This window comes from Ailuropoda melanoleuca, chromosome 2 (genome assembly GCF_002007445.2).
Source record: "Ailuropoda melanoleuca isolate Jingjing chromosome 2, ASM200744v2, whole genome shotgun sequence".
In the NCBI taxonomy this organism is placed as follows: Eukaryota; Metazoa; Chordata; class Mammalia; order Carnivora; family Ursidae; genus Ailuropoda; species Ailuropoda melanoleuca.
The window spans coordinates 165,815,708-165,843,538 of record NC_048219.1 but is presented as its reverse complement, the minus strand read 5'-3'; the positions used below and the strand labels follow the sequence as shown (position 1 = coordinate 165,843,538).

The window sequence follows — 27,831 nt, the reverse complement described above, 5'->3', positions numbered from 1 at the left end:
AACAGAAAGATTATTATTCATACCTTTAGCATCTTGTCGGTCTTCTACAGAGAACTTTATATAAATTTTACCAAAATATTAAGACTAAATAAGTAGTTTTATTATCGTTACTTTTTTGCACATGTAATTTTAGCCTCTGTTTCAAGATTGAATATTTGTGGGAAATTTAAAACGTGCCTTATGGTGTTTTTTGTTTTTCTGTTTTGATTTTTTTGTTGTCGTCGTTGTTTTTGGTCTTGTCCATTCAGGATCACAAACTTTACACCACTGGCAGCAGCTTGCTCAACCAAATTTAGGAACCATTCTTGACCCACGACCAGGTGTCATCACTAAAGGCTTTACCCAGTTGCCCAAGGATGCCATCTATCACCTCTCAGATTTAGAAGAGGATGAAGAGGAAGGTATCACTTTTCAAGTGGAACAGAAACCTTCAGTATCCAAGCCAGTAACAGGAATCTTCCTTCCAGCTATTACTTCAGCTGGTGGTCCAGTTACAGGTAAGAACAGTGCTTGGTGGGGTGTGTCTGGTAATTCTGCATTTTGACTTACAGGATGGCCACTTGACCACCTCCATTTAAATCTAATTTGAATGCACTGCGTCTTGAAGAAAAGAAAAGATCTGTAGCAACAGTGGCCTTTCTCATTCTCCCCACCTCTTAGCCAGCCTGCATAAGAGAAAGATCAGTTCAGTCAGTGATTCATAAGCTTTTGGGCTCAGGATCTCTTTATACCCTTAAAAATCATTGAGAAATTCCAGACAGCTTATCTTTGTAGATTGTATCAATATTTACCATATTAGAAATCAAAACTGAGAAATAATGAAAATATTTATTAATTAATTTAAAAATAATAATTACATGTTAACACAAATAATATGTTTTATGAAAAATAGCTATTTAGTGACAAGAATGGTTTTGTTTTACAATTTTGCAAGTCTCTAATTTATGGCTTAAAAGAAGATGGCTGGATTTTCATACAGCTTCTATGTTGTCTGTTATAGTATGTTGCTTTGTTTAAAGAGTATGAAGAAAATACAGGCTCACACAGATGTGTAGTTATAAAAGGAGAGAGTATTTTATTAGCCTCTTCTGATATTTGTGGATAATTCTTTGATATTACACCAAAACCTGGTAAGTGGTAGTTTCTTTAAGCTTTATAGCAATATGGAATCCAAAAACCTATCAGTGAACTTCTCATACTTAGTTACAAAATCTGTTGGTCTATCCTACACTTTGAATGCATCTTTTACCCATGCATGATTTTGTAACATCATACACTGGTCATTTGGAAAATATTGGTTCACTGAGTTATGCAGATCTTCCAAATGTTAACATATTTCATTACATAATATATTGAAATTACATTACTGTCACCACGTATCTCATTAGATAAGTCATTTTAGTATTAGGTGCTTTAAAACTCTCAAGGGTGGATATGAGTTCTCCAAAACTCTAATTTTCACTTGAAAGGTGAAATTTTGTCACTGACAACAAATCCTGTAAGTTATTTTTGTTGGAGAGATAGGTTCACTGCCTTCATTTCCAAGAAAATGTCTGCCAGATAGCCAAGTCTGAATAACTGTAGTTTGTTAGTTGTTCTTTCAAGTAAAAATGGTGTTCCATGAAAAAATTTCAACTCAATTGCCCATGTGCTTTTCCTTTAGGTAACCATTTTATCTTGGTATGCAGCAGAATGCTTAATGCTTACTTCCCATTTAATCACACAAAACATTAAGATACAGGGTCAAGATTTAATAAGTAGTTTTTACTGCTTCATCAAGGACATTCTTATATGAATCTGGCTTTTCATTTATATATTTATTTTATTTTTATTTATTTATTTATTTTTTTACTCTTGTGGGTGGGCAGCAGTGAAGAATATTAGCGTAGCTTGGCATAGGTTGGTGCCATTGCCTTGATTTGTGCTAAGAAGTCAGCAGTTTTTAGCAGCATTGCTTTTGCACCAAGAGTGCAAATGCCAGCCCAGTCCAAAAGGCAAATAACATTTTAGCATTGCTATGAAAGTAGTTTTGACCTGTGACCTGTGGATTCCCTCAAGGTCTGCAAACCACACTTTGAAAAATGTTAAAGTAGGTAGTTTGGCTGGAAAGACTGAATGACTAGATCTTGTTGGGAGCAGGGCAGGGGTGGGGTGTGGGATTAATGTATTTTTTCAGAATATGTTTTTCTCTTATTTCTAACCTATTTTCAATCCTTTTGAATTACAGTTTAAAGTGTTGAAGAATTCAGCTATATACTAGCCAGTTGATACTAATACAACATTTATGTGTATTTCATTTCCAAATTTGGTGATTTTTGTACAAAAGACCCTTGACTAATGCTTAATTAATAAATAGTGATGAATGTTTTACATTATTAACCTAGTCTTTCAATTTTGTTTGATTCCATTATAATCTCTACTTCAGTTGCAACCTCAAACCCAGGCAAGTGTCTGTCATGCACAAACTCGACATTCACCTTCACTACCTGTAGGATATTGCATCCTTCTGATATCACTCAGGTTACCCCCAGGTAAGGGGTCTGGGCAATTTGAGGCCTAATATTTATTTCCTTAACTATGTTTTCATGAATTTATTTTAAAAATTACTTTCATTTTAACTCCCAGAATTTTAATTAATGTTCTGTGATCATTTGTCTTTAGGATATTTTCACATTGTATCTTCTCCTTTGATCATTATAACTCTTTGAAGTTGGCAGGGCAAGTGAGTATGTATCGTGTAATTGAAAAACTGAGGCACAGATAGTTTAGGTAACTGGTCCAAAGGCAGAGAGGTAGAAAATGACCCAGCTGCAACTGTACCCAGAGTAAGCTAAATTGCAAGATTTGAGGGACCAGCCCTCAATACAAGACTGCCCTCACTACTTTTCTTTTTTTAAGATTTTATTTATTTATTTGTCAGAGAGAAAGAGAGAGCACACACAGGCAAGGAGAATGGCAGGTAGAGGGAGAAGCAGGCTCACTGCTGAGCAAGGAACCCAACGCAGGACTTGATCCCAGGACCCTGGATCATGACCTGAGCTGAAGGCAGGCACTTAACCAACTGAGCCACCCAGGTGTCCCTAGACTGCCCTCATTTCTGACTGCCCTCACTTCTGACACCACTTGCAAGTTCTGCAAGTTCAGGGCATTCCCAAAACCACTCTCTCTTTTGATAATTTGCTAGAAATATTCACAGAACTCACTGAAAGCTATTATGCTCATGGTTGCTGTTTATTACAAGGAATAGATGCGGGTTAAAGTTACCCAAAGGAAGAAACATAGGTTAGAGTCTGGGAGGGTACCACATGAAAAGTTTTCCTTGTCCTTAGGATTCATTACTTTCCAAGCATCGATGTATGATAGTACATGCAGAGTATTGCCAACAAGGGAAGCCCATGCAAGCCTCAGTGTCCAGATTTTTTATTGAGGTTTCAGTGCATAGTCATGATTAATTGATTGATTGATTGCCCATATAGTTGAGCTCACCTCCAGGTCCACTGACCTAAAGCCCACACCCTAAATCACATGGTGGTTCTCTCTGGCATGGCTGTCCCCACCCTAAAACTGTTGGGTGTGGCCAGGCTCACCCCAAGATCTAGTATGGCCAGCCTTCATTCTAAACAAAGACACTCGTTTCAGACACACCATAGATTACCTCCCAGAAGCTGAGGGCAAAGGCCAGAACCCTCTGGGTAAGGCCAAATTATTTACTATACAGGCTAGACCATGCATATTCTAACACATAGTTGAGAGATCTTATTAAGCCATATTGCTGCTATTTCTGTCCTACCAGTTCCCAAAAGAATCTAAGGTAGTTTTCAAAGATATGTACAACATTGGAGTAATATTAACTAGGAATAGAGAAGAAAAATGAAGCATAGAGGAATCAAGAGTAAGGATATAAAATGGATAGAAGAATAAAACTAGTCGGGGTGCCTGGGTAGCGCAGTCGTTAAGCGTCTGCCTTTGGCTCAGGGCGTGATCCCGGTGTTCCGGGATCGAGCCCCACATCGGGCTCCTCCGCTGGGAGCCTGCTTCTTCCTCTCCCACTCCTCTGCTGTGCTCCCTCTCTCGCTGGCTGTCTCTCTGTCACATAAATAAAAATAAAATCTTAAAAAAAAAAAAAAGAAGAAAACTAGTATACAAATTATAACATAAAGTCTTATATACTTGTTAGTGTGAGCCATGTTAACTTTCTAGCTGCCAATGTGGAGAGAAATAAGTTTATAATTCACAGTGTATATAAGAGCAAATCAATCATTTAGGTAAGCATTTGGGTTTCATCCAATGAAGATCTCAATAAAGTCTGTAATGAACAGGCATATCTGCAATTTTTCTACATTGTTCTTGTAGTCAACGAGATAACAAGTTTTATAAAATTAGTTCTTAGGAGGAGTCTCAATACAGGTTGATACCATACGAAGTGCACAATTTTGAAGGACAGGCAGTTATACAGTAAAGTAGGAACGGGGGGGTGGGAAACTGGGAGTACAGTCTATAAACTGCATCAGATTGGAGGTTCTTAGTTGGACTTGTTTAACCAAGGAGTCAAACTTGTTTGTAGTTTGTTTCTTTCATACCATTTGGTACTTTAGAAAGTTTATTTATTAATAAATTATTAGTTTTAATAATAATTTTGTTCATAATCATTGAAAATTCTGTTATCTTGATATACTGAGTATTTTGTGTTAAAGTGAAAGTTTATCTATTAAATACTGATAACATTTGCTCAAGGGAGGAACATTGGCTAAAGAAGTCCCTTTTCCGTTCTGTCACAATTCCCTTGAGTACATGATTTCTTAGTTTTTCTTTTCTTTCTAGCAAAACATAGAATAAAGTTTCTAGTAGTTGTCAAAGCTTTTAATTATTTTTATTTTCCCAGAAATACATGTTCAAAGTCAAGGTTAAGAAAAATTTCTTTCATGGGTATCCTTATACTACTGTTGTTTGGAATTAACATTCTTGAAAATGGAAATTTTAACAATTTCAACTTCTATCAGTTCTTAATAATATAAAATTGAAAGATTGAAAAGAAAACAATTTCTCCTTAAGAGCATCTTAGGTTTAATGTAAAAGATCGTATTTTCTAAAAAGTTGGAGAATTATTTACTCATGGATTATTGTCTCTGGTGTATTTCACTTTATGGAATGGATATATAAAAATAAAAATTTCTGGTTACTTTCTGTAATATTTTAATTTCTTTGATTTCTATCATAAAATTTAGTCATATTCCCAAAGACACATAGTTTGAGTTATAATTTAAGAATTAAGTTATCTAAGGGTAAACTTTTTCATATCCTGTGAAAAGAAGTATGTTTCAGTGAGTTAGTGACTCAGTTACAAATTACAGATAATTAACCAATCACTGAAGTAACATATCAAAATTCTTATTGTTCAGATCTTTCCACAGAGTTCAGTTACTGATGTATTGCCTGTTGCTCTATATTTACTATGGATAACTAATGTAATTACTTTAAATGCTGACTTGAAAATTACTTTTTATTTTTAAACACTCACTTCTTTTTCTTTTCTTTTCTTTTCTTTTTTTTTTTTCTTTTTTTTTTTTCTTTTCTTTTCTTTTCCCCAAAGCTCTGGGTTCCCTTCATTATCCTGTGGAAGTGGTGGTAGCAGTTCATCAAACACGGCGGTGAATTCTCCTGCTATGTCCTATAGACTCAGCATTGGTGAATCTGTTACCAACCGACGAGATTCCACTATAACCTTCAGTAGCACCGTGAGCTTGGCCAAACTTCTGCAAGAGCGAGGCATTTCTGCTAAAGTGTATCACAGCCCAGTTTCAGAGAGCCCCCTCCTCCAGCCTATCCCTAAAGCCCTGGCTATTCCTTCCACACCACCAAATTCACCATCTCACTCACCTTGCCCTTCTCCTTTGCCCTTTGAGCCTCGAGTGCATCTCTCTGAAAATTTTTTGGCCTCCCGACCAGCTGAAACATTCCTCCAGGAGATGTATGGTTTGAGACCTACCCGGAACCCTCCTGATCCTGGCCAGTTGAAGATGAACTTAGTGGACAGGCTCAAGAGACTGGGGATAGCCAGAGTGATCAAGACCCCTGATGCACAGGAAAATGGAAGAAGCCAAGAGGCAGAAATTGGTCTTCAAAGACCGGACTCTGCTGTTTATTTAAATTCAGGTAGCAATTTATTGAGTGGACTGAGGAGGAATCAGAGTCTTCCAGTCATGATGGGTAGCTTGGGCACCCCAGTTTGCACAACTTCACCGAAAATGGATATCCTGAAGGAAGACTGAGGTTCAGCAGTTAACTGACCTCTTAAACAAAATAGCACATGAAGGATAGATTTGCACTGATACACGTAGTCTGGTCTGACTGAGAGACAAGGAATGTTGCAGATGGGTTGTGAATGTGGAAAGGGGAAAGGGGAAGAATGGAAACAGAATTGGGATGAGGCCCTAATGAATGAGATCTAATAAATTGAAGGTATAAATGAATGGGTCATGAGTGTTTGGAGGCAGAAAAGGAGGAAGGGTTTAATAACTCCTTCAATTGGGTATTCCTATCTTGAGAATAAAAAGTGACTGGACAATAAATTCAGTAATATCAAAATATACCAGTTATACTGAACTTGCTAGCACATTTACTTCTACTGAGTAAAAGCAGGAAGAACCCAGGTTAGAGATGGGAAGAGAAAGGGAGCAGCTTTGACCATTGCCTGTAAAAAGCTGCACTCCAGGGTTGCTGGGCTAAGCCCTGTCCGTTACTGAGACAACTGAGATGACTTTTATGCTTTACCCCGTTAGGTCTGCTTAAATCACATATCCATTAAGTGGTATATATGCAGCAGTAGCAAACAAGGAATTTTATCTTTTTCATAAAATCAGAGTAGTGGAAACTCCCTTTTGCTTTCTGTTTTTAAGCCTTTGAGCCACTGGGAGCCCAAACACCACCCAAATTCCTTTTGTATTTGTGATTAATAAAAGTTCACTTTTAAATTTATATTTTTATACAATACCTCCCAAACAACATGAATTGGGAAGTAGGAAGGATTTACTTTAAGAATGAAAATATGGGTAAGTTGGAACCAAGGAAATTTGTTTTCAGAATATTTCTTTTAGATAAGGACAGTGGCCAAGGCATATGAATGCAATTACATGTCTTTCAAATTTCCTTGGAGGCTGGAAGGGGTTAAACCAGAAGTGCAATCAATAGGAATTAGGGAATGTTGTGTATTTATGTCTGTATGTTTTTTCGTAAGGAAAGTTAGTTGCAACTAAACTTTTTCCAAAGTGCTATGCATATTTTTCATTGAAGATGACATGTATTTGCACAAAAATTCTCAGGCACATGAAGTTATTATAAGCTAAAGTAAAACCCAGGTGCTTGCTTTGAGATTGTGGTTTTTTTAGATGTAAAATTAAAACACATCTGCCTTTTTCTTGATATCTGTAGAATTACAGAATGAACTTTTTAATGGGAAAGTCAAAGCTTTTGCTTTTTTTCTGGGATTCCTTTTTTTTTTTCTTTTTACAAATTCTGTGAAATGGCAAAGTGAAACTCATAGATTAGGTTTCAGCATTCAGCAGTGTGATGCAAGGCTGTGAATTGGGAAGAAATAGATCTGTTTCGCTGAGTGTTGCTGATCAGGGTCTGTTCTTCATCAGATGACAAGGCTTCTCTACACGGTACAGTTCAGAAAAAAATGCCAGTATATGAAAGGCATGATGAAGAAGAGATGAGGGAGGGGGGCTAATTATTTTGTTTTTGAAAATGGGAGGGTATTACTTGATCTTTTTGGAGCTTAATTTGCAAATGTTTTGCCCATTTCTTCTGACTTAACTGAAAGGCAGTTTTCTGAAGAATTCTTGAGAGTCTCGCTCCTTTGGTTCCCATTGATACACCTATTTTCATGCCCGAAGAGGGTCCTTCCTTTCCCCTCTTGAGGTGCCTCGCCTACATGAAGAGCTGTGTGCTCAAAAGGGTAGAAAAACCAACATGCATGCAGTAGTAAGAATGTGTGAGTTTACCACATGCTTTTTAGAAGCTTACTGAGACCTTTCTAAATTTCTTTAAAAAAAAAAAAAAAAGTGAAAGTGTCCTCTCCCCTTCTGTCAGTCATGCTGAGGTCACACAACATGTTCAGAAAGGATTCCAGCAGGTCCATAAGTGAATGTAAGTGTCCCTGAACGTGGTAGGCACTAAACAGAAGAATTCCTTGTTTAAAGATGTTTAAATTTCCAGAATATTCCAATTCACTTTTTTAAAAAATAGTATTTGAGTTTCTACTTCCTAAAGTAACTCTGGGGTGCTTATTTTAGCCAATTCTTAAAGCTTTTTATTTATTCTCTAAGAAAGTAATCTTCCTGTTGCCAGTTTCCAGGAAACATCAGGAAGTGGGAAAATGTAGGGCCAGAGAGTAGGACAAAGTGTTAAATTATCAGATTTGTGTATCTTATAGCTATTTGTGTATCTATAGCTACTTAAGCTATAAACTAAGCTAGATTTTGGAGTGTTCTATATAATTAGTATACTTTTTTTTAATAACTGATGCTAAAATGATCATTCTGGAGGCAGGGTGAGGGCATATTCACAGCCAAATAAGCACATCTAATTAAAGAGATACAGACTTAAGTTTTTGAAAGTTGGACTGATGTTACTGTTCCACCAGAAACATAATGATTGTATACTGGTACATGCTTGTCTCTGGGAGGGAATCTGTTTGAAATTGGGTTTTGCTGTTTTTAAAGGTTCCACCTAAAATCATTTTTGGTACAGCCTGAGAATCTCTGTTATAACGAAGCTGTGCAAAGTATAGTAAGAAGACCTGGAGCCTTGTAAGAAGTTTCTCCTCAATTTATCTGTTATACTTCAGTCCTGTCACATTTTAGTTTTTCAGTATCAACTGTGTATGTACTTTTATGCCAGTGTAGGAAACTCTATAATCTTTTTTTTTTTCTCCTTCAGGAAGGTTCTCAGTGATTATACCTCAGGTATTTCTGAGTATCCTATCTATAGGAGGGATACCTTTGTGAGCTCAGAATGAAAAGTTTTCCTGAATTATGATGATCCCGAATCTTATGTAAATAGCCTTAGGCATGGGTCTTAGGGAGAACTTCAAGACCATCGTTAAAGTAGTTTTTTAAAAGATTTTATACTTTATGTCCTTGATTTGACATGAATAAACAGACTTTGGCAAAGGGAGGAAATAAAGAGACCACTCACAACAAGAGCTTATTCTCTAGAAAAGGTGTATTTTATACAGTATTCAAAGTCTGTTCTGTTTTTCTGACCATTCTAGTACATAATTAGTACTTGTTGGTTGCTAACATTGACTTTTTGACATCTGGAACGAGAGCTCTCAAGTGTTTAATGGTACAGTCCTTTAATGTCTGATGCGCACAGGCCTGTACTCCAAGTGCAAGACCACCGCAGCCGCGCGGTTGCACTGCAGAGCACAGTGCGGGGAGAACCGCTGCAGAGCGCAGCGTGGGGAGCGGTGTTTCAGTGCCCTCTGGGGCAGCCGGGGAAATCTGTGGTTGGCTGTCTAGGGCTTGACTTTGTCAACAGCTCTTTGTGCACCTACCTTTGCTTTGTCACATGTAAATCAGATAATAAACATGAGTATCTTCTTAAGTTTTATTTGTCTTTCTGTGTTTTTTGTCCCCATTCTTTTCACAGATTATCCTGCGTTGAGTCTTTCCTTCCCATTATATTGGTTTTGGTAGAGAAAACCACCTCTCTTTGCCAAGCCAATACAAAACAAACCAACAGTAGTCATAAGCAGTAAACAGATCTTACTGTCTTTTCTGAGATATTTTTTAAAAACAGAGTGGATGGAGTATCTATATTTACCATGTTTCCTTAGCAAAATAACAGCAACAAAAAGTCATTGCAGATCTTTAATTTGAAAAGACTGAGAAAATGTAAAGCAATTTTTTCCTGTACTCCACAATTTACTGTTGATGCTCTTGGCTATTTAGAAACTGTCTTCGGCACACAGTCTCCCATTTGCTGACCTGCCTGTTTCTCCCTTGTGGTGTATTCAGTAAACTGATGTCTTTTTAAAAGAAGGAGGGAAGGAAGGGAGGGAGGGAGAGAGAGAGAGAAAGAAAAAAGGAAGGAAGGAAGGAAGGATGGAAGGAAGGAAGGAAGTTACTATTTCCAAGAAACTAAATTTGAAAATTGTTGGACTCTAGTAGAAAAGTTCTTTGATGTTCTCTTTTCCCTGTCACAATTTAATTGCTGTATTTATTTTTTTAAAAAACTCATTTAATATCCATTTAGAATTATAAGCACTTTATGAGAAATAAATGAAATATGATTTCATTTCAATTCACCTCTAATTCTTTGGTATAAAATTTAGTGATTTCGTGATATCCCGAGCATCTTTAATTGTATTTTCTGTCACAAATGATGAGCATCAGTAGATGTGTTTAAGTCCCAAAACCTGAGGAGGGCAATATTTGAGGGCATTCTGTTGACTTCCATCTCTGTTTTAACTATATTAAGTTTCACTTATGCTAGTATCAAGTTTTGTTTTTCATTAATTTTTATAAAATAAGGACCAAAATGCCATAGAATTTTCAAATGAACAAATGTTGCTGTCCAGGTTTGGCAAAAACTCAGCTGCTGGCTGGCAGGCATGAAGAGTTTATTCTTTATGAAAATGTGAGTAAAGCACACCAAAGATGAGAGATATTAGAGAAAAATGCATAAAAATCAAATAATTTAAAAAGTGTTCCATAACATTAATTTTTCCTCCCTTCTAGCAAAATCACTAAGTTATTTAAAAGCAAGATTTTCACATTACATTTAAACATTACAACAAAGGGCCAGAAAATGTTACAAAATATTTTAATTTTGTGTAATCCACTACCACTTAGGAAACGATTTCACCATCTTCCAAGGGAATCTCTAGATCCACACAGTGCCATACAATAATGTGAAGAATTAGCGCCAGGCTTCATTCATGTTCCATCTAGACCTATACATACATATATATAAATTTTAAGGTAATCAGAATTCATATTGCAAAATATTCTTCAGCCACAAAATGCAGGTCTTGCAAGTACCGCTCCAACATATAAGTACCCGTGGAATTACAAATTAAAACATTAGGAGGCGCCTGGGCGGCTCAGTAGATTAAGGGTCCAACTCATGATTTCCGCTCAGGTCATGATCTCAGGGTGGTGAGATCAACCCCCCATGGGACTCCACGCCCAGCGCAGTCTGCTTGAGATGCCACTTGAAATTCCCTCTGCCCCTCCCCCATTCACACACACTCTCTCTCTCTATTTCAAATAAATAAAAATCTTCAAATAAAAAAATATTAAAAGAAGCAAAAAATGGATGCTCAGCACCACTGGAAAACAGTATTTCATTATGCGTGAATCTATGCATCCATGCTGTGGGCTTTTGACAAGTTTCCTCTCTCCTCGCTGCTGCTGCCCTCATTCCTCCTGAATTCCAAAGCAGTGTCTGTCTCTGACCTTAGCAGCAGCACAACCCAGAAACCTTCCTAGTGTTTAAGAAAAAAAACTATATTCTTGAACTATAGTTGACACACAATGTTATGTTAGTTTCAGGTCTATAACATAGTGATTCAACAATTCTATACATTACACAGTGCTCGCCAGAAGTGTGGCCACCTTCTGTCGCCTTACAATGTTTAACACAATATTATTGGCTATGTTTCCTGTGCTGTACTTTATATCCCCGTGACTTCTTTCTTTTATTACTGGAAGTTTGTACCTCTTCATCCCCCTCCTCTATTTCACCCATACCCTATCTCCACCCCTCTGGCAACCACCAGTTTTTTCTCTGTATTTATGAGTCTGTTTCTGTTTTTCTAAGTTTCATTTTTTGGATTCCACATATGAGTGAAACCATATAGTATTTGTTTTTCTCTGAAAAGATTCTCAGCATCACTAATCATTAGGGAAATGCAAATCAAAATCATAATGAAATGTCACCACACACTTGTCAGAATGGCTTTTATCCAACAAGAAATAAGTGTTGGCAAGAATGGGGAGTAAAAGGAACCCTCTTGTCTTGCGGGTTGCAATATAAATTGGTGCAGCCAGTGTGGGAAACAGTATAGAGGTTCCTCAACAAATTGAAAATAGAAATGCCATATGATCCAGTAACTCTACTACTGGGTATTTACCCAAAGAAAATGAAAACACTAATTTGAAAAGATACATGTGCCCCTGTGTTTATTGCAGCATTGCTTACAATAGCCAAGATAGGGAAACAACCCAAAAGTCCAACCACAAGTGAAAGGAGAAAGAAGATGTGGCATATGTGCAATGAAAAATTACTCAGTGATTAAAAAAAAAACGAAATCTTGCCATCTGAGACAACATGGATGGACCTAGAAGGTATTATGCTAAGTGAAATAAGGCAGACAGAGAAAGACAAATACCGTCATAGCATTTTCACAGAGTCAACTTTTGTTTTGAAGATAAAAGGTAAGAGTGTGGAGAAGCATTCCCCTGGATCCTGAATGATGTTACTGATGAGAACAACAGGTGTTTAGGGTTATGGGTCCTGCTGTTCAAGCGCTGAGCTCCAGATCAAGTGCCTATGTGTTCGTTAATAAACTTAGGTTTTTGTGATATGCAAAATCCTTTAAAGCCCAGGGCTCAGGGCAACGGCCCCTCTTCTTGGTGTGAGACTGGCACTGCAGGCGCTTTTATGACTCCTGTGACTCCCTGGCTGGGGGACATTTGAGAACAGCTGAATCAGTCAGTGGGACTTAGCAGAGCACCCTAAAGTGAGATCTTCAAAGACAAAAAGGAATCAAAGGAAACCGGGCAACTTGGAGGTAACAATAAGCTCCCTGAAAGAACACTGTCTTTTCCACACTGGGAGTATTCTCAGAAAGTCACAAATTGGGCTTACCCAGAAGGAAAGCTTCTAAACACTCAACTGGCTTATCATCTTTGTCACTTCCTGAGGGCCACAGCATCCCACAGGTTGCTGCCCATTTCCCAACCCAGTGTGCAAGCTAATTTTGATGATCGAATTGGATTGTTAAGTCACAGTTTCTCTCATTTATTTATTCAACTTCTACTTTCTTATACTGTTGGTATTCTGGCCTTCTCCACCTCCATTCCAAATACTAAGGCACATTGCTTCGGGGAAAGTTACGGACAATGTTAGTAGCCTCAGTCCCCTTCCTGCATCTTTGGAAAGAGCCTTTTGCACAATGCCAAAGTTTCCCTAAATTCAATCAAAGAAAAGAGCAGTTGACTCTTAGACCCTAAAAGCTTTCATTTCCTTCCCCCCTGCCGTTTTGGATCTGACAAAGTTGTACTCATGTCTAAAGAGAGGAAAGGAGGAAACAAAAATCCTGAAGTAGTGGTAATTAGTGCTAAGCCTTGGCCAAGTCAAGTGACCTCCTCCTGGGCCTGCTTCCTTTGTATCTTTGCTGTTAGCCACTCTCCCCAAATCCTGCTTTTTATAAATCATGAGAAAGCATTTAAATATAAAATTTCACAAAACAGATTTGAAACAATATCCAATCTCTAGACAGAGATGGATTCAACTGGATTAGTCGAATCTATTCATTGTTCTCTTTGTAACTTCTTTGCCTCCCTTTTAGTTTCTGAAGTTTGTCTGCATCTGGTCTGCCCACGGTGCTTGGAGTTGGGGCAGCCAGAGTGTAATCATGAGGTTCCCCTCCGTTGACACCTGAGATGGGCGTGACAGAAAGATGGAAAAACCCAATTCTCCAACGATGTTGCTGAGTCTGCGTCAGTCTGGTAGCACTACTTCCAGACTTCGTATTTCATGAAATGAACGAGCCTTTTTTAAGCCATTTTCATTCAAGTGATGGTTGTACATATTTGAGCTATAACATGGTCCACCCTTTAAGAAATACTATTGTAAATATTGGTGGCATTCCTCGGGGCTATGTTCTAGACCTTATTCTCCTCTTACACCCTTCCCCTGTGTGATCTCATCCATTCATTTGCCTTTAAGTATCATCTACCCTGAAGACTCCTAAAGTGTTTCTGCCCCAGATTCTTCTTTTGAACCCCAAATCATGGAACAAACTCTGTAATGGGTGTCTGTCTCCCTAGCACCTCAAACTCAACATATCCAAGCTTGAAGTCATGATCTGCTCCTTTGAGCCTGTTTATCCCCCAGGCTTTATCATCTCAGTAAAATGGCACTGCCATCTATTCAATTGCTTGAGCTAGAAACCCATGAATCATCATTACCTCCTCCTTTTTCCTCATTGTAACATCTGATCAATCGCCGAGTCTTACTGTGTCCTCTTCTCTCCATCCCTACGGCTGTTCCCTCAGCCAAGGCTACCACTGTGTCTCATTTGACCACTGCCATGGACTCCTAACTGGTTTCCCTGCCTCCTGACTTGGCCTCTCCAATTGCTTCTTTACATTGCAGTCAAAATGATCTTTCTAATATTCAAAACTAGTCAAGTCCCTTCTCTTTGACTCATAAGATGTCCCTGCTGTCCATTCCCATGGCATCTGGTGAGGCCTGTAATGTAAGCTTCATTGTGCTTTTATTGAATTTATTTTCTGCTTCCCCACTAGTCTCTAAGCTTTATGGAGCACATAAAGCACATAACTGAGGTATATCCCCCCACCTCACAACAGTGCCTGGTACACAGTAGATAATAAGTGTGAAGTCAAATGAATGGATGAATTTATAACGTTGTTTTGTAAACTATGGGTCATGAAATCAACCAAGAAAATTTATAATGAGCTTTCATTTCAAATAGAAGAGACAAATAGATGAGAATAGTATGTAATAAAGATACTTCATGCAACTTTTTATTATAAAATGTGTAAAATATATTTCTTATAGTGAGTTGCAATAGAATAAAAATGAAAGCCACTGGTCTATCATAAGCAAGCTTTTTTTTTTCTATAATGAGAAAAAGCAACTTTTCTGCTTAGGAAAACTTAGGGGGAAAAATGGTCAAACTCCTTGGCAACTGAAAAGGATTCCTGCCCTAGGGGATTTCTACTTTTCAAGGAAGAAATTGCCTACTTTAGAGTTTTAGGTTTCTGTAAGCAAACGACAAAAGAACTTAATATCCTCCGCAGATCCCGCCTGGCAACCACAGCCATAGGCCGGTTGAGCTTAGGATGCTGTTTAATTCTATTTCCTCTGAAAGTACATCTTAGGCATATTTTGTCTTGTGTCTTAGAGAATTTGTTAACTGGCTGCTTCTCCAGCCTTCTCTCTTTGAGAGCAGAGGGCCTGAGCCAATGAGGTGCTGCCATTCTGTTTCCATAGCAATAAAAGAAACAAAACTTTGCCTGCCACCTCCCAAGGACAAACCTCACAACTCAAAGCCCAAGTCAAGAGAGTCTGAATGGACAGCTGACTTTCTCCTCTACTCGGACTTTCCTTGAAATATCGAAAGACTCAAACTAGACTGTCCTTAGATGGGAAATTTGTACTCATGCTAGTTCAGCCTTTGTAAAAACCTTTGATGGGATTCACTGGAAGTCTTTCTCTTCACCCTACACACACTGCGGATTTTCTGCTTTGGCATTTCAGTCACTTGGAACGACCACTAACGTCTCGAGTTCTGGAACCTCTGGATTTGATCTAAAATGAATGCTGATTTTATGTTGATGAGAAACAGTTTCTCTAAAAAATTGTGGGGACTTTAAGACTCTTGACTTGGAAAAGAACCACATGAAAGAAACAAATCTTTGAGCAGTCCAAGGTAAGTTCTTTGGATTTCCAAAGATGTTTTATGTAATTTTTTTTGTCTGGTTATTAGTAGTAATCTATGACCTTTCTGAAGGCTCTGCTGGCTCACTGGTAACTACAGTGTCACCACGTGACACCTTCAGTCCACTGAGCCTCAGGTGAAATCATCAGGGAGAAGTACAGGAGAGGAAAAGAGTAGGGAGAAAGAATCCTTAATCATACACGGGCGTGCATGCATAGACACACACACACACACACACCCCTCTATATTCGTAAAGCCACACAATGCAACATCAAGCCATTGTGAACGCAGATCTATCTATGCTGACATGGAAATATCTACTAGGTATCCTGTTATGTAAAAAGAGCAAGACATGGCATAGCGTGTAAAGTATACACTCATTTATGTAAAAATTTTTAGGAATTTTATATATATTATATACTCGTAGTCATAGAACATTTCTGGAAGTATACCCTCAGTAAAAGTCTGTTGACAGTGGTTCCGTCGTGGGAGAGTACTGGAAGTAGAGGGCTGATGTTTAGCTGGTATGCAGTCATTGAAATATTGAAATATTGCCATACTGGTTGTATATACAGTTGACCCTTGAGTAACAACCTTGAACAACACCAGGGGTTAGGGCATTGACTCCCACCCCATGCAGTCAAAAATCCTAGTATAGCTTTTGACTTCTCAAAAATATAACTACTACTGTTGACCTACCAGCCTACTGTTGACCAGAAGTCTTCACATAACATACAGTCAGTTAACACATATTATTTTTAAAAGATTTATTTATTTATTTGGGGGGGACAGAGGGAGAGGGAGAGAGAATCTTAAGCAGACTCCATGCTGAGCACAGAGCCCAACATAGGGCTTGATCTCATGACCCTGAGCTGAGAGCATGACCTGACCTGAAACCAAGAGTCAGACACTTAACTGACTGTGTTACCCAGATGCTCCTATTTTTTTTTAAAGATTTATTTATTAATTTGAGAGAGAGAGAGCTAGAGCACATATTTTTATCTTATATGTATTATATACTGTAGTCTTATATGAATAACTAACTTTCTTAATTTTTTCAGTATTCCTGGGCCAAATGGTTCATCTGCAAGTTTTTTCATATTGTCGAAAATTTCCAAAACTTTTTCCGATATATTTATTGAAAAAAGTCAGCATATAAGTGGACCTTCAAACCCGTATTGTTCAAGGATCAACTTTATACATTGTCCCAGCCCCTCAAATATCCTCTGTGCCACCTTGGTTGCCCCAGCTCCTCCTCTGGTACCCCCAGACCTCCTCATGATTAAGCAGCTAAGGGGTTAATGCCCGGCACAAAGGTAGGAGTGGAGTCCTGCAGGACCCTGTTCCAGGCCTATAGCACATGTCTATTCTGATTGTTCAACAGCTTTGTCTTACTAGTTGTTAAATATTTTGAGTGTCTATCCCCATCGGTGTTCGAAAAGAGAGGCTTTTACTTTTTAAAAGCAAAAGAATATACACCAAGACATTGTCTACAATAGGAAAAAAAGGAAACAACCAAATGTTCATCAATATACAACTGGCTAAAAATATAAATGGGTACAGTTGTAGGATAGAAATTTACACAGTTATGATGATAAACAAATCTTAGATTTGTTTTATAGACTTGCCCTAAGTATAATTTAAATTATGGATTTGCTTTAAATTTGTTTTAAAATAATCTGGCATTAGCGGGGGCTGGGTACAGATGAATGAGATTAACCACAAATTGCTAATTGTGGAAGCTGGGTGACAGGTGAGTTCATTATACTGTTTTCTCTATTTTTGTACATTTAAAATTTTTATCCACAGTAAATTTAAGTTTAAAAAATGATGATACGTCTCTAGTTACCAACATTAATAGAAGCTCATGACATTGTTGATAAAAAGCATATGTAGAGGGGCACCTGGGTGGCACAGCGGTTAAGCGTCTGCCTTCGGCTCAGGGCGTGATCCCGGCGTTGTGGGATCGAGCCCACATCAGGCTCCTCTGCTATGAGGCTGCTTCTTCCTCTTCCACTCCCCTGCTTGAGTTCCCTCTCTCGCTGGCTGTCTCTATCTCTGTCGAATAAATAAATAAAATCTTTAAAAAAAAAAAGTATAGGTAGAATGTATGTATAGTTCCTTCCCATTTATGGAAAATTATATAAATCTGTTTCTTTAGTCTAGAGAGAATTCTGGAACTTATTAACCAAAATATTTTCAGTGGTCATCATGTTAGTATTTTGGATAATTTTTACTACCTTAAGGTTTGCTGTATTATGATCTTCTTTACAGAGAGCCTATTTCAATTTAACACACACAAATAAACCTATTCTCGCCAAATATTAGGAATAAAAGCTGCTGTATACAAAAATATCAGTAGGGTTTCTAATATTCCTTTTTTTTAAATTTTATTTTATTATATTATGTTAATCACCATACAGTACATCCCCAGATTCCGATGTAAAGTTTGATGCTTCATTAGTTGCGTATAACACCCAGTGCACCATGCAATACGTGCCCTCCTTACTACCCATCACCAGTCTATCCCATTCCCCCACCCCCTCCCCTCTGAAGTCTTCAGTTTGTTTCTCATAGTCCATAGTCTCTCATGTTTCATTCCCCCTTCTGATTACCCCCCTTTTCTTTATCCCTTTCTTCCCCTACCGATCCTCCTAGTTCTTATGTTCCATAGATGAGAGAAATCATATGATAATTGTCTTTCTCTGCTTGACTTATTTCACTTAGCATTATCTCCTCCAGTGCCGTCCATGTTGCAGCAAATGTTGAGAATTCGTTCTTTCTGATAGCTGAGTAATATTCCATTGTATATATGGACCACAGCTTCTTAATCCAGTCATCTGTTGAAGGGCATCTCGGCTCCTTCCATGATTTGGCTATTGTGGACAATGCAGCTATGAACATTGGGGTGCATATGGCCCTTCTCTTTACTACGTCTGTATCTTTGGGGTAAACACCCAGTAGTGCAATGGCTGGGTCATAGGGTAGTTCAATTTTTAACTTTTTAAGGGACCTCCACACTGTTTTCCAGAGTGGCTGTACCAACTTGCATTCCCACCAACAATGTAGGAGGGATCCCCTTTCTCCACATCCTCTCCAACAATTGTTGTTTCTTGCCTTGTCTATCTTTGCCATTCTAACTGGCGTAAGGTGGTATCTCAGTGTGGTTTTGATTTGAATTTCCCTGATGGCTAATGATTTTGAACATTTTTTCATGTGTCTGTTAGCCATTTGTATGTCTTCATTGGAAAAGTGTCTGTTCATATCTTCTGCCCATTTTATGATTTGTTTATTTGTTTCTCGTGTATTGAGTTTGAGAAGTTCTTTGTAGATCTTGGATACCAGTCCTTTATCTGTGGTGTCCTTTGCAAATATATTCTCCCATTCCGTGGGCTGTCTCTTAGTTTTTTTGACTGTTTCCTTGGCTGTGCAGAAGCTCTTTATCCTGATAAAGTCCCATAAGTTCATTTTATCTTTTATTTCTCTTGCCTTTGGAGATGTGTCGTGAAAAAGGTTGCTCTGGCCGATGTCATAGAAGTTGTTGCCTATGTTCTCCTCTAGAATTTTGATGGATTCCTGTCTCACATTGAGGTCTTTCATCCATTTGGAGTTTATTTTTGTGTATGGTGTGAGAGAGTGGTCAAGTTTCATTCTTTTGCATGTAGCTGTCCAATTTTCCCAGCACCATTTATTGAAGAGACTGTCTTTTTTCCACCGGATGTTTTTTCCTGCTTTATCAAAGATTAGTTGCCCAAAGAGCCGAGGGTCCATTTCTGGGTTCTCTATTCTGTTCCATTGGTCGATGTGTCTGTTTTTGTGCCAGTACCATGCTGTCTTTGTGATCACAGCTTTGTAGTACAGCTCGAAATCCGGCATTGTGATGCCCCCAGCTTTGTTTTTCCTTTTCAACAGTTCCTTGGAGATTCGGGGCCTTTTCTGGTTCCATACAAATTTAAGGACTATTTGTTCCAGTTCTTTGAAAAATGTCCTCGGTATTTTGATCGGGATAGCATTGAAAGTGTAGATTGCTCTGGGTAGTATGGACATTTTAACTATGTTAATTCTTCCAATCCATGAGCATGGAATATTTTTCCATCTTTTTATGTCTTCCTCAATATCTTTCAAAAGTGATCTATAGTTTCTAGCATATAGGTCCTTTACGTCTCTGGTTAAGTTAATTCCAAGGTAACGCATGGTTTTTGGTGTTATTGTAAATGGGATGGATTCCCTAATTTCTCTTTCTTCAGTCTCGTTATTCGTGTATAGAAATGCAACTGATTTCTGGGCATTGATTTTGTATCCTGCCACCTTACTGAATTGTTCTATAACTTCTAATAGTTTGGGAGTGGATTCCTTTGGGTTTTCCATATAGAGTATCATGTCATCTGCAAAGAGAGACAGTTTGACTTCTTCTTTGCCGATTTGGATACCTTTGATCCCTTTTTGTCTTCTGATTGCTGTTGCAAGGACTTCTAGTACTATGTTGAATAATAGTGGCGAGAGTGGGCATCCTTGTCGTGTTCCTGATCTTAAGGGAAAGGCTTCCAGCTTTTCCCCATTGAGAATAATGCTTGCAGTAGGCTTTTCATAGATGGCTTTTATGAGATTGAGAAATGTACCCTCTATTCCTACACTCTGAAGGGTTTTAATCAGGAAAGGATGCTGTATTTTGTCAAATGCTTTTTCTGCATCAATTGAGAGGATCATATGGTTCTTGAGTCTTTTCTTGTTGATATGATGTATCACATTGATTGATTTGCGAGTGTTGAACCATGCTTGCATCCCAGGTATGAATCCCACTTGGTCATGATGGATAATCCTTTTAATGTACTGTTGGATTCTATTAGCAAGGATCTTGTTGAGGATTTTGGCATCCATATTCATTAGAGAAATCGGTCTGTAATTCTCCTTTTTGAGGGGGTCTTTGCCTGGTTTGGGGATCAAGGTAATATTAGCCTCATAGAATGAGTTTGGTAGCTTTCCTTCTGTTTCTATTTTTTGAAATAGCTTTAGGAGAATAGGTATTATTTCTTCTTTGAATGTTTGGTAGAATTCCCCAGGAAAACCGTCTGGGCCTGGAGTTTTATTATTTGGAAGGTTGTTTATCACTGACTCAATTTCTTCATAGTTAATTGGCCTATTTAAGAAATCTATTTCTTCCTGTTTCAGTCTTGGTAGTTTATAGGTTTCCAGGAAGGCCTCCATCTCTTCCAGATTGTTTAGTTTTTTGGCATATAGCTGTTGATAAAAGTTTCTAATAATCCTTGCAATTTCAATGGTGCTGGTCGTGACCTCTCCCTTTTCAGTCATAATTTTAATAATCTCAGTCCTTTCTCTTTGTTTTTGGACAAGTTTTGCCAGTGGTCTATCAATTTTATGGATTCTCTCAAAGAACCAGCTTCTAGTCCTGTTGATCTGCTCTACTGTGGTTCTGGTCTCTAATTCATTGATTTCTGCTCTAATCTTGGTCAACTCCTTCCTTGTCAGTGGGTTAGGCCTGTCCCTCTGTTGCTGTTCCAGTTTCTTGAGGTGAGAATATAGAAACTGCATTTTAGATTTTTCTATTCTTTTGAGTGAGGCTTGGATGGCTATGTATTTCCCCCTTAGGACTGCCTTTGCAGTATCCCATAGGTTTTGGACCGTTGTGTATTCATTCTCGTTGGTCTCCATAAATTGTTTAATTTGTTTTTTGATTTCCTGGTTTATCGAGTCATTCTTGAGCAGGATGGTTCTTAGCCTCCAAGTGTTTGAGTTTCTTCCAGGTTTTTCCTTGTGGTTGAGTTCCAATTTCAGAGCGTTGTGGTCTGAGAATATGCAGGGGATAATTTCAATCTTTTGGTATTGGCTGAGACCTGTTTTGTGTCCCAGAGCATGATCTATTCTTGAGAATGTTCCATGGGCATTTGAATAGAATGAGTATTCTTTGGTTCTGGGGTGTAGTGTTCTATATATATCTATGAGGTCCAACTCGTCGAGTATGGCATTCAAAGCCTTTGATTCTTTGCTTAGTTTTTGCCAGGGTGTTCTGTCTATTTCTGATAGTGGGGTGTTGAGGTCCCCTACTATTACTGTGTTCTTATCTATATGTCTCTTTATTTTGGTTAAGAGTTGGCTTGTGTATCTTGCTGCTCCCCTGTTGGGGGCATATATATTAATAATTGTCATATCCACTTGTTGAATACTTCCTTTAAGAATAATATAGTGCCCTTCTGTATCTCTCTCTATGGCCTCTAGTTTAAAATCCAGTCTATCTGATATGAGAATTGCTACTCCAGCTTTCTTTTGAGGTCCATTTGCGTGGAAGATGGTACTCCATCCCCTTACTCTAAGTCTGAATGCATCTTTGGGTTCAAAATGAGTCTCTTGTAGACAGCAAATGGATGGGTCATGTCTTTTTATCCAATCTGCAACCCTGTGGCGTTTTATGGGAGAGTTTAAGCCATTTAGATTGATAGAGATTATTGACAGATATGATTTTAATGATGCCATTTCTCTTTAAAGTCTTTGTATCGGTTGTGACTTGCTGCTCTGTATCACTCTTGGGGCCTTTTTACCTTTATAGAGCCCCCCTTAATATCTCCTGTAGGGCTGGTTTCGTGGTTACGAAATTGGTTAATGATTGGCGATTTTGGAACGTCTTTATTTCTCCATCAATTCTGAATGACAGCTTTGCTGGATAAAGGATCCTTGGCTGCATGTTTTTCTCTGAAAGAGCTTTAAAAATGCCCCCCCAAGCCTTTCTCTCATTCCAGGTCTCTGTAGACAGGTCTGACGTAATCCTGATACCTTTGCCTTGGTACGTGAGAAATTTCTTTGCCCTGGCCGCTTTCAATACTGTATCCTTGGATCTAATATTTGCGAATTGCACTATGACATGCCGTGGCGTAGGTTTGTCCTGGTTGAGCTTGGATGGGGTCCTCTCTGCCTCTTGGACACGAATGCTTGTTTCCCTTGCTAGATTAGGGAAGTTTTCAGCTACAATTTGTTCAAATATCTCTTCTAGACCTCTGTTTTTCTCCACCCCTTCAGGGATGCCGATGATTCTGACATTGGATCGTTTCATAGAGTCAGTAATCTCCCGTAATCTACATTCGTGGGCGTGGATTTTTTTAAGACCAGCTTCTATTTTCGTTTTTTCTTCTACTAACCCATCCTCCAATTCGCTAACGCGTTCCTCTGCCTCGGTGACCCTGGCCGTCAGAGCCTCTAGTTTTGACTGCATTTGGCTCATAGAATTTTTAATTTCTGTCAGATTCGCTCTCATTTCTGCCCTTAGGGATTCTATATTCTCAGCAACGCTTTCTCTGATGCTTTTTTCAAGTTTACTCATCATCTTGACCATTGTTGCTCTGAATTCCATTTCTGATAATTGGGATACATCCATATGTATTAATTCTGTGGCCGAGGCCAATTCTGTGGCAGAGGCCACAGACTCATTATCTTTTCTTTGCTGGGGGGGACTTCTCCTTCTCGTCATTCTGATGAAGAGAGATTGCAGGGTTGTCCAGAGCCCAAGTGTTGACTGGGACCCAGGCCGTGCGCCCTTGTTTTATAGAGATCTTAGGGATGTGGGCTTCTTCCTTAAAGAGTTTATTTATTTATTTGAGAGAGAGAGAGACAGTCAGCAAGAAAGGGAACCCAAGCAGAGGAGTGGGAGAGGAAGAAGCAGGTTCCCGGTGGAGAAGCCCGATGAAGGACTCCTTACGGAGCGTTGTGATCACACCCTAATCCGAAGACAGGTGCTTGGTGACTGCGCCACTCAGGCGCTCCGGGTTGTGGGCTTCTTGATTTTTCAGCCTGCCTTCTGGGGGAGGGGCCTGCCTGCAGGTACTCAGAAAACCCTGTTTGGGTAGAGTCTCTGTGTCCCTTGCGAGGGGGGATGGGGATGGGCACCCTGTGAGCCGGTATTTCCGGGCTTTTGTTCTCTGGCGGCTTTCCCTGGCGGTTTGCTATGCCTCTTCTGAGAGAGCAGCAGCGGCTGAAATTCAGCCTCTGTCTCAGAACAGAGGGATCGCGGATCGTTCTCCACTGATGTTCTGGCCACTTTAACTCTGTTTCTGTTGGTGCTGCTCAACCCTGCAGCATCCCGGGCTGTGCGCCCCACACCCGGCGTCCCAGCCCTCACTTCCAGGGCCGGCACGTCTCTGTCCTTTGTGTTTCCAACCCCGCCCGCCGCCAGCCGCCCCGCGCGGGCTCCCGGAGCTCCCCGTCTCAGTCTGGTGTCTCACGGGTGCTGACCGCGAGTCCGCCTGCTCCCCCGTGCAGGTGGCCCTCCAGCCGCCAGCCGCCCCGCGGACGCTCCCGGAGCTCCCGGTCTCAGCCTCGATCCAGTGAGCACACCGGAGCTCCGGAGCTCCGTGAGATGCTTGGTGGTGCACGCTCGGCTCACGGACTCAGTCTGCTGTTTCCAGAGTGCGGGTCCACGGTCCGCCCGCTCCCCGGTGCAGGTGGCCCGCCAGCTGCCCTGTGCGCGTGCTTCTGGAGCTCGCGTTCTAAGTCTGCTGTCTCGCGGATGCCGTCCGCGAGTCCGCCTGCTCCCCCATGCAGGTGGCCCGCCAACCGCCAGCCGTCCCGCGTGCGCTCCCGGAGCTCCCTTCTCAGTCTGCTGTCTCAAGCGTGCGGGTCCGCAGTCTGTCCGCTCCCCCGTGCAGGTGGCTACCGCTTCCCGGCGCCCTGACACGGCGGCTCCCTCCCCCTTCTGTTTAGCTTCCGATACCTGTGCGCGGTTTCACGGCTCCCCGCTTCATACCTCGATACTCAGCGCTGGAGATGTTCATTTGTAGAGATCCTGATGTATCTTCCTGCGTCTCAGGCTGATTCCGTGGATATTCCTGCTGGTCTGGTACCTATCCAGCTCAACTCAGGGGACCGGCTGAAAAAGGGGTCCCCTACTCCTCCACCATCTTAACCTCCTCCCGGGTTTCTAATATTCCTAAACTCAGTTACCAGTTTTTGAGAACCAAATGTGTACAAGGCAGTGTGCCGAGAGCTCTCCTGACCTGGTCTCATCTCATGTGCGTGACCTCTCAGTGAGGCGGAACTTCCATGTCCCTATTTTGCAGATGAAGAAACTGAGACCCAGAAAAGTAAAAGTGAGTGTCTTGAGGTCCCGCAGCTATTAAGTAGAGGAGCTATTATGCAAAGTCAGGACCACGTGAATCCAAAACCCAAGGAAAATCTTGGTAAAGAATGTTGTGGGGGAAGAAAAAAACCCATAATCTTGATATTCTGGCCCAATTTTCATTTTTTACCATATTCTTTTCCAACTTCTGTGCAGATAGGTACATATTTTTACATAATTGTATCCACTGCACATATACTATTTTATATCTTTGTTCTTAACCATTTCTTCATGTTACCACAGGCTTCAAATAATCTGTTAAAATCTATGTAAAACTCCCATTGAGTGACTGTACGATAATTTACCAATCATTTTGGTTTTTTTAATTCTAATTTTTCATATTATCTATAACACTATAACAACGATGACATTTTTGCAGTTCCTCTGTGGATCTCCTTCCACCTTGTTGAGTCGGTCCCTGTGGTGAGAGCCACTCAGTTTATCAGTCAGGCAACAAATACTTATCCAGGACCCATTGTGGGCAAGTCGCTGTGCCAGGCTCCATGGGGACACAGAGAATGACTTGGTGAAGTCCGGCCTTTCAAAAACTGCACGGTCCGGTTGGTCAGGCAAGAAATGGAATAAAGAAGACAGTGCTGGGAGCTGGCCTCCTTGGCCTCTCACTGCCTGCACCAGGGACTCCTGCCAAGTCGCCCAAGTTCAGGATTGGCTCCTGTCCTCGCCGGAAGCAGATACCAGGTCGGAAACAGCAGGAGAACTTCCTTCTTGGCACTGCTACATCCTCCTTTCAGACTCACCAAATTCTAGCCCCTGTGGCATCCCCTTCTTGGCCTGGGTGCTCCACCCCAACTGCCTCCCAGACCCTGTCTCCCTGAGATCTCCCGACTAGGCCCCAAAGCACAACAAAACACAGACAGCTAGATGTGGGGGCCCCATCACCTGATCTTCAGGCCCGTGCTGTTTACCCAGTCTCTTGGCCACGCAGCACCCTGGGCCCAGATCTCTGGCCCAGCTGGTCCTGCAGGCCTACGTCCATCTGCACATCCTGCCTTTCTTCCAAGGCCGGCTCTCCAGCCCCGGCTCCACAGCCCACTCAGCTCCTTTTCTGATGGCTACCCCCTGACCACAGGTTGCCCAAGGGCAGGGTGCAAGCGTGCAGAATCCCGCAGCAGCTAGCATGGTCCTCACAGCAAGAGCCTGTAAGTATTTTTGCTGTTAAATGAGCATTTACAGGCAGCCCAGGAGTCACTCATCGTTTTGAGTCTGTTTCCTCATCTATAAAATGGACTCATGTTATGGTTGCCTTCCGCTCTAAAGGCATTAAACCATGCAACTGGTTTCTTGAGCATTGGTCACATTACATAAAAAGGTTTGTTTCATTTTTCAGTTGCTTCTTCAACAAATTTATTCCAGTGTACTATTGGAAACCAGCCATTCACTTAGAAATTCGAGTTAAATCTGCTGTCATTGTAATCCCTCTGTGGGTCTGTTGGTTCTCCGAACACTTTTTGGCATTGGTTTGTATTTTCCATCAAATAATCCACGGATATCATCTAAAAAGTAAACTGTGTTACAAGTTTATTAATGAAAAGTTAGTTTCTGCCCTCTTGCCCTTCACTTCTCAGTTCTGCTCCTTGGCACGCTCTTTTTTTTTTTTTTTTAAGATTTTTTATTATATTATGCTAGTCACCATACAGTACATCCCCGGATTCCGATGTAAAGTTCGATGCTTCATTAGTTGCGTATAACACCCAGTGCACTATGCAATACGTGCCCTCCTTACTACCCATCACCGGTCTATCCCAATCCCCCAAGCCCCTCCCCTCTGAGACCCTCAGTTTGTTTCTCATAGTCCATAGTCTCTCATGTTTCATTACCCCTTCTGATTACCCCCTCCCTTTCTTTATCCCTTTCTTCCCCTACCGATCATCCTAGTTCTTATGTTCCATAGATGAGAGAAATCATATGATAATTCCTTGGCACGGTCCTTAGGGGCAACTATTTTCAGCTCTTGAAGCTATTTCTTTTGGAATTTAACCTCATGCAGCTGAATAATTTGCCTCCATTCCATTTGTCAATTTTTCGGTTTTAGCCATTGTCTATTGACCTCCTGGTGTGGTAGATGTGGATTTGGCCCTTACATGCTCTCCCTCCGTTCCCCTCCCCTGCTCTTCCAATGTAGCCCCAATTCACTTTTTTTGGTTAAATCACTATGAAGTGTTTACATTAATATATACGAGTGTGTACCTTACTATAACCATGTTTACTTTCTTCCATGATATTCTGTAACCTGGACTCATTATGCCATTTTTATTTTCTTAGGTTTCTATGTTCCTATTGGTAATCTCATCCCAGTTCCTCTGTTTCCTATTACAACTGCTCTGTCACAAATGACCACATATTTAGTGGCTTAAAACAACATCAATTTAATTCTCCTGCAGTTCTGAGGTCAGATGTCTGAAATGGGTCTCACTGGGCTGAAATCAAACTATTGGCAGGACTTGGCTCCTTCTGGAGGCTTTAGCGGAGAGTCATTTCCATGCCTTTTCCAGCTTCTAGAAATGCCCACATTCCTTGGCTTGCGGCCCTTCCTTAATCACTCCTACCTACTCTTCCATCATCACATTTTCTTCTCTGACTCTGACTCTCCCCCTTATCAGGGGGTTTATGATTACCTTGGGCCCACACAGATAATCTGGAATCATCTCCCTACTCAGGATCCTCCACTTAATCACAGCTGCAAATCCTCTTTTTGCACGGGAGGTGACCTAGCCACAGGTTCCGGGGATGGGTGCATGGACGTGTTTGCAAGGACGGCACGTCACCTGGCCTGCTACGTGCTCTAACAGATCTGCCGGATCTGTCCGTTTTATCCAACAATCCATCAGCTCCAAGTCCTGACTCTTTGGGGGCCATCGATGCAGGAATTAGCCCCTTCTGGCTTGTGTCCACTTTGCAGGTGCGTAGGCCGCAGCTTCCAATGGTTGTGGAGTGGGGGAGTTATTGTGTCAAACTTGGAGGGATGATCTTGTGCAGTTCTGTCTCCTCT

At 40.4% G+C, this 27,831-nt stretch overlaps 1 protein-coding gene across 4 annotated transcripts in view; it reads left to right on the top strand.

Moving 5' to 3' along the window:
- TRAK2 (trafficking kinesin protein 2) overlaps window positions 1–9,613 on the top strand; it is a 65,265-nt gene extending 55,652 nt beyond the window's left edge. For all 4 annotated transcript variants that reach the window (XM_019796008.2, XM_002915848.4, XM_011220547.3 and 1 more), the window contains 3 exons: window positions 249–497; window positions 2,426–2,531; window positions 5,591–9,613. In XM_019796008.2, coding sequence (XP_019651567.1) covers window positions 249–497; window positions 2,426–2,531; window positions 5,591–6,269 — 1,034 coding nt within the window. In that variant the 3' untranslated portion in view covers window positions 6,270–9,613. The remainder of the gene's footprint in view (window positions 1–248; window positions 498–2,425; window positions 2,532–5,590) is intronic.
- Window positions 9,614–27,831: the final 18,218 nt, after the last annotated feature.